Genomic DNA, 13,583 nt, shown 5'->3' with positions numbered 1-13,583 from the left:
CCGATTGTTGCAGTCACTGTGTTGAGGGTAACTACCACCAAAATCTCAGTCACCACATCAGTAGAACAAAGGAAAAGAACCACATGATCATCTCTATGGATGCAGGAAAAGCATTTGATAAAATCCAACACCGTTTCTTGACGAAAACCCTAAAGAAGATTGGAATAGAAGGGAAATTCCCCAATATGATTCAGAGCATATATGAAAAGCCAGTGGCCAACATTGTAATTAATGGAGAAAGACTGAAATCAGGAATAAAATAAGGTTTTTTCCTGCTCTCACTACTTCTATTCAATACTGTATTAGAAGTGCTAGTCAGAGCAATAAGACAAGAAAAAGAAATAAAAGGTATTCACAGATAATATGATCCTAAATATAGAAAATCCCAAAGAGTCCACAAGAAAACTTCTATACCTAATAGAGGAATTTAGCAAAGTTGCAGGGTACAAAGTCAACAAACAAAAATCATCTGGGTTTCTATACACTAGCAATGAGAAATCTGAAGTGGAAATTAGGGAAACAATTCCATTTACAACAGCATCTAAGAGAATAAAATACCTAGGAATAAATCTAACCAGGGACATGAAGGACTTATACAATGAAAACTATAAAACACTGCTGAAAGAGATTAAAGAAGACTTAAATAAATGGAAAAATGTTCCCAGTTCATGAATTGGAAGACTTAATATTGTAAAGATGTCAATACTACCCAAAGCAATCTGTAGATTCAATGCAATTCCAATCCAAATTCCAACAGCTGTCTTTACAGAAATAGAAGAACCAATCTCAACTTTATATGGAATGGCAAGAGGCCTTGAATAGCTAAAACAATGTTGAAAGAGAAGAACAAAGTAGGAGGACTCACACTTCCTAATTTAAAAAAATACTATACAGCTAAAATAATCAAAACAGCCTGGTACTGGTAATAATAATAGACATGCAGACTGAGGGAATAGAATTGAGAGTCCAGAAATAAACCCACACGTCCATGGTCAACTGATTTTTGACAAGGGTGCTAAGTCCATTTGATGGAGAAAGAAGAGTCTCTTCAATAAATGGTCCTGGGAAAATTGGATTTCCACATGCAGAAAAATGAAACAGGATCCATGCCTCACACTATAAACAAAAACAAATTCAAAATGCATTAAAGACCTAAATGTTCAAACTAAAACCATAAAATTCTCAGAAGAACAAGTAGCAGCAATGCTGTCAGGCCTAGCTTTCAACAATGGATTATCTAATATAATAACAAAAGCACAAACAGTAAAGACAAAATAAAAAATGGAACCTCATAAAAAGCTAAATTATTCCTCAAAAGACTTTACCAACAAAGTGGAAAGACAAGCTACCGACTGGGAGAATATCTCTGGAAACCATATATCTAACAATAATCTGATAATCAAAAAATATATAAAACTTTGACAACTTAACAACAAAAAGACAAATAACCCAATCACAAAAAATGGGCAAAGGACTTGAATAGATATTTCACCAAAGAGGACATTCAAATGGCTACCAAACACATGAAAAGATGCTCAGCATCATTAGCCATCAGAAAGATGCAAGTCAAAACCACAATGAGATACCATTTCACTCCCACGAGGATAGTTAAGATAAAAAAAAGAAACTAACAAATGTTGGCGAGGATGTGGAAAAACTGGAACCCTTATCCATTGTTGGTGGGAATGCAAAATGGTACAGCTGTTGTGGAAAACAGTATGGTGGTTCCTCAAAACCTAAAAATAGAACTACCCTATGACCCAGCAATTCCACTCCTAGGTATATACCCAAAAGACTTGAAAGCAGAGACTCAGAAAGAGATCTGTACACCAATGTTCATTGCAGCGCTATTCACAATAGCCAAAAGGTAGAAACAAACTAAATGCCCATCAACAGGTGAATGGATAAACAAAATGTGGTACATACTTACAATAGAATACTACTCAGCCCATAGGAGAAATGAAGTCTTGATACATGCTCCAGTATAGATGGAGCCTGAAGACATTATGCTGAGCAAAATAAGCCAATCACAAAAGAACAAACACTGTATAAACTCACTTACATATAAAGACAAGAAAAAGCAAATGTGCAGAGACCAAAGTTTATTAGTGGTTACCAGGGGTGGGAGGGAGGAGGAAAAGGGGGGTTAATGGTGATGGAAAAACCACATTGATTAAGGGTAGGATTGCACACCCAATTACTGTAATTGCTGTCAGTAAGTTGCACACCTATAAAAAGTTGAATTGGCAAAAGTTGTGTCATAGATATATTTACAACAAGGACAAAAAAGAAAAAAAAAAAGAGAGAGAGAGAGAAGCTGCTGAGGCTGCTTAGGTACAACCAAACACCTCATGGGATTTGGTTCTTTGGTTTGGAGGTTTAGGGTCATGGTTTCAAAGGATATCCCAGTTAATTGGCCTAATAACGTGTTTAGTGCTTCTGTTCTACCTCCTAGTTCATTGCATAGTGCCTGGGGTCTTAAAAGCTTACAAGCGGCCATCCAAGGCACAATAGTTTGTCTCTACTCACCTGGAACAACGAAGGAAGAAGGAGAGTCAGGAATAGAAGGAGGAAATGGAATATGTGGCCAATTGTATCCACGAACAACTGCCTCCTTTACCATGAGACCAGAAGAACTGGATGGTGCCGGGCTACCAATACTGAACATTTTGATCAAAGATTCCATAGAAGAATCCTGATCAAAATGGGGAAAATGAAGAACAGAATTTAAAATTCTCATAGACTTTAGACTTTCTGGAGCCAGGGAACATGAATGAACCCCTGAAACTATTGCCCTAAAATAATCTTTAAACCTTAAACCAAAAATATCCCCTGAAGTCTTCTTAAAACTGAGTAATAGTTTAGTTTAACTAGTAAAAAAAGGTCTGCCTTGGGCATTATGCTCTTTTAAGAACTGTCTATACAGGATCAACTTGACAACAGCAACTCAAAAAGATTAGACAGGAACTTTAGGGGGCAGTGAGTTTATGTCAATGGCGGAGGAACAACTCAGAAAAGGAGGGTAAGAATGGTTGTACAACTCAAAGAATGCAATCAATATCACTAAATTGTACATGTAGAAACTGCTGAATTGGTCTATGTTTTGCTGTGTGTAGTCTCAATAACAACAAAATTATGAATAAAATTTAGAAAAAAACTAAATCAGGCATTTCAGTTTAAACATAGTGCACTAGCATATCTTGTGCTGTGACATTATAGCATCACGTACTATAAATTCTGCAAATAAAACATGCTCACCCACGGTGCAGCCTCAATGCACCCTATACTATAGCAAAATTCTGAGCTGGATCTCCCAGACACAAGAGAACTCCCTGGTTATGGCCTAGGCACCTGGAACCTCCTATAACCACCAGATCATTTACATTCATGAGCGGAAATACAACCATGCCCTGCTGTATGTCCTGCAACCCAGCACTCTGAACTACAGAAGTCTTCATGAAGATCTATTTCATTAGCTCATCCTACTCTTCACCAGGACCAAATACTTGGCTACCATGTATGATACTCAAGGAGCAAATATACAGAGATTCAAAGGGACTCTTCATTCATCCATTCCTTCATGCCTGTATGGAGGGTAATGATGGAGTGCCTACAAGGTTGGGTTGGGGATGACAGGATGAATACAACCCGGAGGTTCTCAGGCAGCTCCAACAGGCTACCCACCTGTCCAAGCTACCACCAGCTCTCACAGATATTACTGCAAGAGTCTCACAACTGATCTTCCCGATCTCACCCTTGAACCTACAGCAGATAGTGATCTTCTAAAAACCAAAGTCAGATCATGTTATTTCTCTGCTCACAAGCCTCCAATAGCTGCCATCTTGGAGTGAAAGTCAAAGATCCTACAGTGGCCTGCATCATCTGTCCCTCCAGGGCCTCTCTGATTTCATCTCCTTCCACTCTCTCCCTCACCCACTCAGCTCACCACCTGGGCTCCTTGCTCTTCCTTGAACATGACCTCCAATCTCCTGCCTCAGGGCCTCTGCACCTGTCGCCACCACCGGACCCACTCCTGCCCAGTATACACGTGACTCACTCCTTTGCCTTCTTCCTGTCTTTGTTGAAATGTCCCTTTCCCAGTGAGGCTTCCCTGACCACCCTGTTTAAAACTGACCTCTCCCCACCCTGGACCCCCCAGCCCCCATCCCTGCTGTAGTTTCCTCTTAATGTTTATTGTCTTCTAACATATTATATATTTCACTTATTTGTATGTTTAGTATCTGCCTCCTCCCTCTAGAATATAAGCTCCATGAAGACAGGGACTTTGGTTATTTTATTGCTGTGTCCCAAGCACCTAGAACAGTACCTAACCTCAATCAACACCTGCTGAATGGATGATGACGTATAGTGCCTGGTAATGTCCCCACCAGAGGACAGATCGGAACACACTGCTTCTCAATCATTTGCTACATCCTGTGCCCTCCAGCACACAAACTACCACCTCCCACCCACCACCCACGAAACCACACAGCCTGCCCTGTGCCCTGAACAACATGTCACCACACATTCTGTACTAAACCACATACAGCCCTTCACTAAGCCCTCACCATATCACGCAGCAGACTGCCTACAACAGGAGCTGCCATTTAACTCACTGGCCTGCTATACCCTGATGCGCTGAGTTCTAGCCCCTGCTACACCAAGTATAGCGTGGTCCAGCAACATCCTACAACCTGTGAGCTTGTTAGAAAGGCAGAATCTCAGGCACCACTCCAGACCAGCTGAATCAGAATCTGCATTTTCACAAGATCCCTGGTGATTCATGTGTGCATACTCAAGTTCAAGATGCTCTGCCAGGCTATATCATGACACCTGTGGCACTAGACTAGAATCCAATGGCGGAATACAGGAGTCACGGTCCTCTCTACCCAAAGTCCAATGATTCAGTACATTTCATCACCAGATGCTTCACGGGTGCGCACCATGCTACAGCACAATGTACAACTGCACAAGACCACAAGAGTTTACAATTCAGCACCCAAATTACAGCCCTTTATAAACAGGGTAGTAACTTAGACAACAAACAATTTATCTGAGACACTCTGCTATACATTAGAAAAACACCCTGTACTCTAATAAACACCCCTCCCCTCTCCAAAAAAAAACCCATTGCTGTCTAGTCAATTCCAATTCACAGCACACTTATAGGACAGAGTGGAACTGCCCCATAGGTTTCCAAGAAGTAGCTGGTGAATTCAAACTGCTGACATTTTGGTTAACAGCTGAGCTCTTAACCACTGTACCACCAGGGCTCCCTAATATGTATCCCTAAAGAATCCCTTATGTTCTACAGCCTGTGTATTAGAGCATCCTGACTTATAGCCATTCATTTATTTATTCGTTTATTTGGTAAAAATTATTGAGCACCTGTGAGTGGTAGAATTCTTGCCTTCCACACAGGAGACCCAGGTTTGAATCCCAGACAATGTGCCTCAGGCATGGCCACCACTGGCCTGTCGGTAGAGGCTTGCATGTTGCTATGATGCTAAACAGTTTCAGTGGAGCTTCCAGACTAAGACGGAGTAGGAAGAAAAGCCTGGCGATCTGATCTACTTCCAAAAATCAGCCAATGAAAACCCTGTGGATCACAACACACCGATCTGCAACTGACTGTGGGGATTGTGAAGAACTGGGTAGCATCTGGTTCATTGTGCATGGGGGTCTCCATGAGTCAGAGGCCAACTGAAAGATGGCAGCTAACGACAACAACAATTACGCGCTAAACCCCACACTAAGCACGGGGATGCAACGACGAAAAATAAAGCCACAATCTTACAGCCTCATAAAAAAGACAGACATTGCATTGAACAAGTAACTACAACAAAATGGGAGGAGTTTGTTGATAGAACACTAGCAAATCCCCACTCAGGAATCAAGAAGAGCCATGATGGTCTACTGATTTGGTGACGGGGCAGGGGCAAGGCACCAGGAGGAGTGGGTGGAGCCTGGGACAGAGCTTTGGGTATCTCAGTGGTTGGTGCTGCATGGACAAAGCCAGAAGGGAAGAGAAGGCATGGTGTGTTTGAGGAACTGAAAGAGGCTCAGAGATGCTAATTGTTGAGTCAGGAGCTGCAGCTGGGGAGGAGCAGAGGTCTGGTCTTGGAAGATCTCAAAAGTCATATGTGTTAAGGAGAAAAAGACATTGTCCTGGGGGCAACAGAGAGCTATCAGGGGGCTTAAGTAAGAGAGCGACACACCAGATGCACGTTAAAAAAAAACCTTTCTCTTGTACCCTGCACAATACACCGAAGCCAGTGTATTTCAGTACAGTTCCAAACAATACTCTGTGAACAGTTCCTTGCCACAATAAAAGATCGCACTGAGAACAAGTTTAAAAATCCATTTAAAATTATTTTAATGAACCCCTGATAATAGCACCCTTTACTGATGTTTGAATATAATCCCGTTATTGTCCTTTGTTTGTTCTCTCAGAGCACTCTATTTAATAGCATGCATGAATCAGGAGCACTGACAGATACATCATGCTTGCCTTTTAATGTCACGCGGGGCACACGGAGCTCTGCATATGCTCACTATGGCCAACAGACAGAAGGGCTGGGGAAGGGGAAAGGTAGAATCCCTGGGTGGAGGTGGGAGGCTCTGTTATAGATTGAATTGTGTCCCCCAAAAGGATACTATGTTGAAGTTCTAACCCCTGTACCTGTGAATATGACCCTGTTTGGAGATAAGATTTTTCTTTTGTTATGTTGATGAGGACATAAGGAAGTAGGGTGGGTCCCAAACCTAATTCCTTCTGAGTGGTGTCTTATTAAAAGAGCAGAACAGACACAGAGACACATGGGGAAGATGCCACGTGAGGACCCATCTACAAGTTAAGGAATGTCAAGAAATGCCCAGGGTTGCCAGAGACTGAAAAAGACAAGGACTGACTTTCTAGAGAGCACAGAGCATAGCTTTGTGACACCCTGAATTCAAACTCCTGGCCTCCAAAACTCTGAGACAGTACATTCCTGGTCTTTAAAGCCACCTACTTGTGGATTTTGGTTACAGCAGCACTAGGTAACTAAGACAAGCTCTAAGGCCAGGCATGTGCAATGTGAAAGGCATACGCTCAGGTTGAATCAAATGGACGGGCAGTGTATCCATGATAATTATTTCTAATTTATCTAAAGAGATCAAGGGCAGCTTGATAACTTACTGTAATTGAAAATACAAAAATATTATAATCATTAGTAAATATCATCAAGATCCTTCAATTGTCCTGCATTTGATATGGTTTCCAACTGTCCAATGTCTTTAGTTCCCTCATGTGGGCTTAACAATGAATTTCAGTGCAATTATCTTCTGGTGAGTGCCTTCTATGAACCAGGCACTGGGCTGGACATTTTATATTCACTATCACTTCATAGAGATATCAAAAATATTTAACCAAGTTTGCAAGAGTCACAGCCCTCTCTACCCAAAGTCCAACAATTCAATGTGCTGCTTCATCTGATCCTTCACCAACGCATCAGAATGGACTCTGGTTGTAAACCACCACCAATTCATGGGCACTGGCTTCATGTTGGCGAACTGGTGGTGCAATGGTTAAGAGCTCCTCTGCTAACCAGAAGGTCAGTAGTTTGAATCCACCAGCTATTCCTTGGAAATCCTACGGGGCAGTTCTACTCTGTCCTACAGGGTCGCTATGAGTCGGAATCCACTCGACAGCAATGGGTTTGGTTTTTTTCGGGTTTGGCTTAATGTCAAGCTGACTTTTAGTAATCATGGCCCCAGAGATTACAAACTGGCAGCCCATGGGCCACATATGGCTCGTGGATGTGTTTTATTTGGCCTGATGGTGTTTAATTTTTAAAATTTTGTCACCAAGACATCAAAACGTAGTGAGATTTTATATAAAATATCCAGATTTCCAGCTCCCCATGAAAACCATGAAGATGCAGCAATGCTAAGCCCGTGTTCCTACAAGGCCAACCAGCTATAATGCATACCAGCAGGCTCACCCAGCTCCAGTTTGCCTCCATCCCCATCACTGCCTCTTCTACTTCACCAGGCCCTCCTCCCTTACTCACATTACCTGCCTGGCGTATGGAGGCATCTGAATCTGTGACCTGTTCCTGACAGCTACCACTCAATTTCCTAGACTAGAAAGGGACTTTTCTCCTTGTGACATTCCTCTGGCCTCTGGCTAGCTTCTGTGCCTGGGCTCTCCAACACTAAGCTTCACAGCAGTGATTCTCAACCTGAGCAACCTTGAGCATGCATCAGAAGGACTGGGAGGGCTTGTTAAAACACAGATCACTGGGCCCCAGCCCCAGTCTCGGATTCAGGATGTCTGAGGTGGGGCCTAAGAATTTCACTCCTGATGAATTCCCAGGTGATGCTAATGCCACTGGTCCAGGCACCACACTTTGAGAACCATATCTCTACAACTACAGGATGAACCCAAATGCCTACTGGGCTCAGTGTTGGTGGGGATGGAAGGATTTGTATCTTTCCTCTGGCCAAGTGAGGGAGGTGGAGTCCATGTTTCGAGGACCTCATAAATAGCCCCACACAAAAATAAATGAGTTATGTGTCCCACCTCTGAGTTCCTAGTTTCATAAATGAAGAACCAGAATGAAGAACGTTCTCTTCCAGATTGCCTTTAGATCTCTCCATCAAAGTGGTGATATTGCCTATGACTTGCAGGGCCCTCTCCAACCTCAAGCGCACGCGCGGTGCACACATTTTCCTAAGAAATTAGCATCAGCAGGATTCTACTGTTCTGTCCCTCAAAGACCCTGCACTAAGACTTGGATCAATGTGTGATGTTACCAACAGCCAACACTCCTTGAGTGCCTACTAGGTACCAGGCACATACTTAGGGCTTTATGCATTATAATGATCCTATGATGTAGGAACTATTATCATCCCTGTTTTACAGATGAGAAAACCGAGGCACAGAGAGAACTGAATTCTCCAAGTTCACCAGCTCTAGAATGATTAAGAGAATCCCACCGTATTCACTGAGGGTCAGACACTATCTGACATATTGTGCTCAGTCCCCTGTCTGTATTTTAAGATGGCTGTTGTCCCTGGAAGGCAATAGCACCTGGAAGTGATGTCATATGGGGCACAGTTACAAGAGGAGGGTATTTATCCTGGAAATCACAGGATTTGGGAGTATATGACCAGTCTCTGCAAATGTCTGAAGGCTGTTTGTTCTACAGAGAAAGAAAGAGGCTCTGGCTGACAGAGCAGGAGCTAGTGAGTGGCATTCTGGGAAGGCTGATTTGATATCTACATAGAAATCTACAACAATTAGAAGACTCCCAATGAGAAGAGCTGCCTCTACAGGGCTTGGCTTCCCAACAAGAGGAAATGTCCAGAAAGAGACAGGACTCATCAGCAATGCTGCAGAACTGGGTTTCTAATGATCCAGGATGGAGGGAAAGGTGCAGCAATGGGGAGATAGGAGAACCATCTGGGAGACTTTTTGAACTACATGCCCTTTGCCCTGGGACATTTTGATATGCCCCCAGTGGAGTCAGGTTGTCCCAGGTTTGAATCCTCACTTCATCACACACTGGCTGAGCTACGTAGGACACAGTGCTTACCCTCTCTGAGCCTCTATTTCCTCTTTCATCGCATGGAATCATAGGACCTGCATTAATAGGTTGCTGTGAGGTATTAATTAGATGCTGCCATGTAGTTGCTAGCTGATGTTGATTCAGCCCCTGACTCACGGTGACCCATGCACAGTGGAATAGAATACTGCCTGGTCCTGCACCATCCCCATAATTGGTTGCCGATTGAACCATTGTGATCCATAGGGTTTTCACTGGCTGATTTTTGGAAGTCGATCACCAGGCCTTTCTTCCTAGTCTATCCTAGTCTGGAAGCTTTGCTGAAACCTGTTCAGCATCATAGCAACATGCAAGCCTTCACTGATAGACAGATGGTGGCTGCATATGAGGTGCATTGGCCAGAAATTGAACCCAGGTCTCCCACATGGAAGGCAAGAATCCTACCACTGAACCACCACTGCCTCCAGATGCTGCATATGAAATGCTTAACATGATGTCTGCCACATGATAGGTGCTCAAGAAACTAATAACAATAATAATATCAAAATAACTATCATTATCATTGTCATTTTCTTCATCCTTATCATCCTTACAAATTTCAGTTTCTATGATAATGCTTATATTCCCTTTTCAGCCGAAGTAGGTAGTTTTACAACCCATAATAAAGTCCCTGGGTTCTTGATCTACTTAATCTAAAGAAATATGCTCCCAGCAGAATCACGGCTCTGATTAACTGAGGTGCAAACCCCTCCTCCCCGATGCTGACAAATACTCCCTGCAGAGTCTCAGGGGATGGAAAACCCTCCCATGTGCACATGACTGTGTGAAATATGAGACTTGTATTCATGCATTATAAAAATCATCTCAAAGCCAGAGCTACACCCAAAGCCTCCAAGAAGGTCTAAGACTCAGGGGCACTTACTCTTCCACATCATTCTTTTTCTCCTTGGGTAGGAGCTGGCTGGTGAATTGCTGTCTTATTTACCGACTCAGACATAGTGTATGTTCTGGGATTAAATTTAAATATTCGTTGAGATAAACAACATGACCTTTTCAATGTCACCATGAAGAGAAAACGACCACTGAACCAACGAAAGAACAAGGGCACAATTAGATTCTTTATCACAGCCCAGAAACGGATCTGAACCCTGCTCACCAAAGAACTATTCCCCAAAACTTGTCAGCTCTGACAGTTACAATAATTGAATTGATAAAAACAAAAACTCAGTATCAGTGGTCTTTCCCACATTTACAAAGGCCCGGCCGTGTGACTGGATATCTCCATTTTCGTACCCGGTAACTTTGTACCTCTGTGTCACACGTGCAGACATATTCAAGTGGGCACACTGATGTCTACCCCTTCAGAGAACATCCTTCACACACATGGTCGGAGAAGGAGACAGCGTGTGGTGTGTGCGTACCCGATAGTTAGAAAGAACAGTTGACTTACAGCTTTTGGCTTATACGGGGGCTGAATCTCTTTGCGTTCAAGTTTCTCCCAATCAATATATCGGAAAAACGCATGCTCTTTGATGTCACGCTCGCCTTCGGGTCCGCAACCCAGACGTTTGCCCGGGTGTTTGGTCATCAGCTTTAAGAGAAAGAGAGACACCGAATTTAATGGATTTCAGAAAAGGAAATGTGAGGTACGTGGAAATAATCACTCCAAAGAGTTAGGTAAGAAAGCATAATGAAGGGTTTCAACTAATTTTTTTTTTCATCCCAGCAATAATTTCCTAGCCAAGTCTTTGTAATAGTCAGATGTGACAAATTGCCTGCTGCCACTCCCCCTAGAGTGAGATCCCATATGGTTAATCAAACCTAAGCCTGAATATGGCCCCATACATCAAGTTAGAAATGTCACACGATACATTTTGGTTCAAGAATGCAATTATTGGTGCATTTAATGAGAAAAGCTTCAATTATCTTCAAACTTCCCTCCCCACCACCATAAGAATTGGTTGACCATCCCAATAAAGGCAACGGCCACATTCATTCAGACACTATTTACATTTCTCAGCAAAGCACTTGTGAAAATGACAAAACAAGAAAAAATATTAGTCCAACAGACCCGAGTTTCAAGCAATTACTTCCTGAAAGCTCATTAAATAGTCAAAACTGAGCCCAGCTCATCTCATCTCCCTTGTATCACACATTATCCTAAGCTCCATGAGGTTTCTCTGGTGTTCGGTTTAAATTACTTAATTATCAAAAACTTCCATCTTTGAGTCTTTGAGCCAGTGCTAAATAACAAGATGAATAGATGTTCCAAGAGGGGACCAGACAGGCTTCCTCTTGTAAACGAATTCAAAGCCACATGGAAATCTCCCTGATCTCAAGATTTCAGCAAAGGCTCAGAGAGAACAGAGGAAGGAGTTAGTGACTGAAAAAAAAAAAAAAAAAAAAAATCAAATGACCAGCAAGAGGGCATCCAAAGAGCAAACAAAAGCGACAAGTCCAAGAAGCTTCTCAGAATTGACTTGACGCTAAATAGCCCATGACTTCAAAATCCTTAGTTTGCCCAGGACTTGCCCATTGTGAAGAAAGGATGAACCCAACCATTTTCACCTACTCTGTTGGACATTCAGCCTGGCCTGATTCCTGCTTACAATTCATAGTCAGAAAGTACTAACACTCTCCCCCCTCGTCCCCCGACACACACACACAAAAGCATATATTTTCCATATATGTTTGATGTTTCAGGGGGAAAAATATTTGGGTGCTTATTATGTTCTAAGCTACTTTCTTTATTTTCACGCATGATTTACCTGATTCTCACAATAACCCAGTGAGGGAGGTGTATTATTTTCCCCATTTGAATGACAGAGAAATTGACCCGGTGAGAGGTTAAGCAATTAGCAAGGGCACACAGAGATAGTAAGTGGCAACACTGGGACTGGACTCCACCTCTGCCTAACTCCAATACTTGAGCTTTTAAGAGAAATGGGAGAGCTTTGTGGCCTGGCTTGGTTCGGAAATGTTTTATGGGGAGCAAACCAATTGAATTGTGCCTTGAAATTTGTGGAAGATTAGGATGGAAGGAAAGAAATGGCTATGAGGTCTTAGTTAGCACTGATACTAATGATATCAATAATGGCGTCCATGTATTGGCAGGCCCTCTGTACTCAGGCTCTGTGCTAGAGATTTCTCAGTCATTGCTCTGACATTACCTCTTTAATCCTCACAACCTTGAGGCCTCAGCAACTATTATCCCCATTTTCCAGATAAAGACACTGGGTCCAGAGAAGTGAAGTCATTTGTCCAAAGTCACCCAGCCAAGAGCAGAGCCAGGCTTTGAAGAGCTCTGCCTGACACAGAGCTTTTGCAGCCCTGTGCTATATAGTCTCTGCTTCGGTTCACTAGAACATGACACCAGTTTGGGTTTCTGTCTCCTTTACACGTACTCAAAGTGGGCGTGGAAATATGAGCAAAGTGATACTAATTATTTTAGCTTAGAAATAGGGACTTCAATGGATGGACACATAAAAGACACTCGGAGAGGAGGCCGTTTCCAAAGACCTAACTCGATTTCCATACAGGCAGAGGATGGGCAAGCGAAGAAAAGCCCCTGCAGAATCATCCACACTAACACAGAGGCTCTGCCCAGTGCCTGCACGCTGCTCTGATGTGCCTGAAGCAATATAGACAGCTGGATTTAATCATTGTTCCAATCTCTGATCACTTCCCAGACGCAGCCCCTGGGGCCCTCTGCTCAAGAGGAAGCATCTGGCAATTCGCTTAAGCATCACCCCTTCTAGTGCGAATCAGTCTTGAAGGAAGAATCCACACTGGACTCAGCCCACTCAAGTCAGAAAGTTCCAGAGACTCCATGGTAAGAAAGTCACCCCAGTTAACCCTGAAGGTTATGGGTCCTAAATTAATAGAAATCTGCTCTACCAGGGAAACTGCTAATTGGAGCTGAAGCTGAATGCAGTTGACCTGGAAACTCCTCTCTCCTCCATGACTCATTTAGCACCCCCGGGGGCTCTCCAGGCAGGGCAGAGCTGGGAAAGGGAAGACAATGAGCAAGTG

General features: G+C 42.9%; 1 protein-coding gene across 3 annotated transcripts in view; it reads right to left on the bottom strand.

Annotated features, from left to right (window-relative positions):
* PRKCB (protein kinase C beta) overlaps positions 1-13,583 on the bottom strand; it is a 396,410-nt gene that overhangs the window by 28,281 nt on the left and 354,546 nt on the right. For all 3 annotated transcript variants that reach the window (XM_004373342.2, XM_004373341.3, XM_023728531.1), the window contains one exon: positions 11,002-11,142. In XM_004373342.2, coding sequence (XP_004373399.1) covers positions 11,002-11,142 — 141 coding nt within the window. The remainder of the gene's footprint in view (positions 1-11,001; positions 11,143-13,583) is intronic.

The sequence above is a fragment of the Trichechus manatus genome, unplaced genomic scaffold (assembly GCF_000243295.1).
Source record: "Trichechus manatus latirostris isolate Lorelei unplaced genomic scaffold, TriManLat1.0 scaffold00024, whole genome shotgun sequence".
Lineage (NCBI taxonomy): Eukaryota > Metazoa > Chordata > Mammalia > Sirenia > Trichechidae > Trichechus > Trichechus manatus.
Note: the sequence above shows the minus strand (reverse complement) of the source record. Positions and strands in the feature narration are given on the sequence as shown.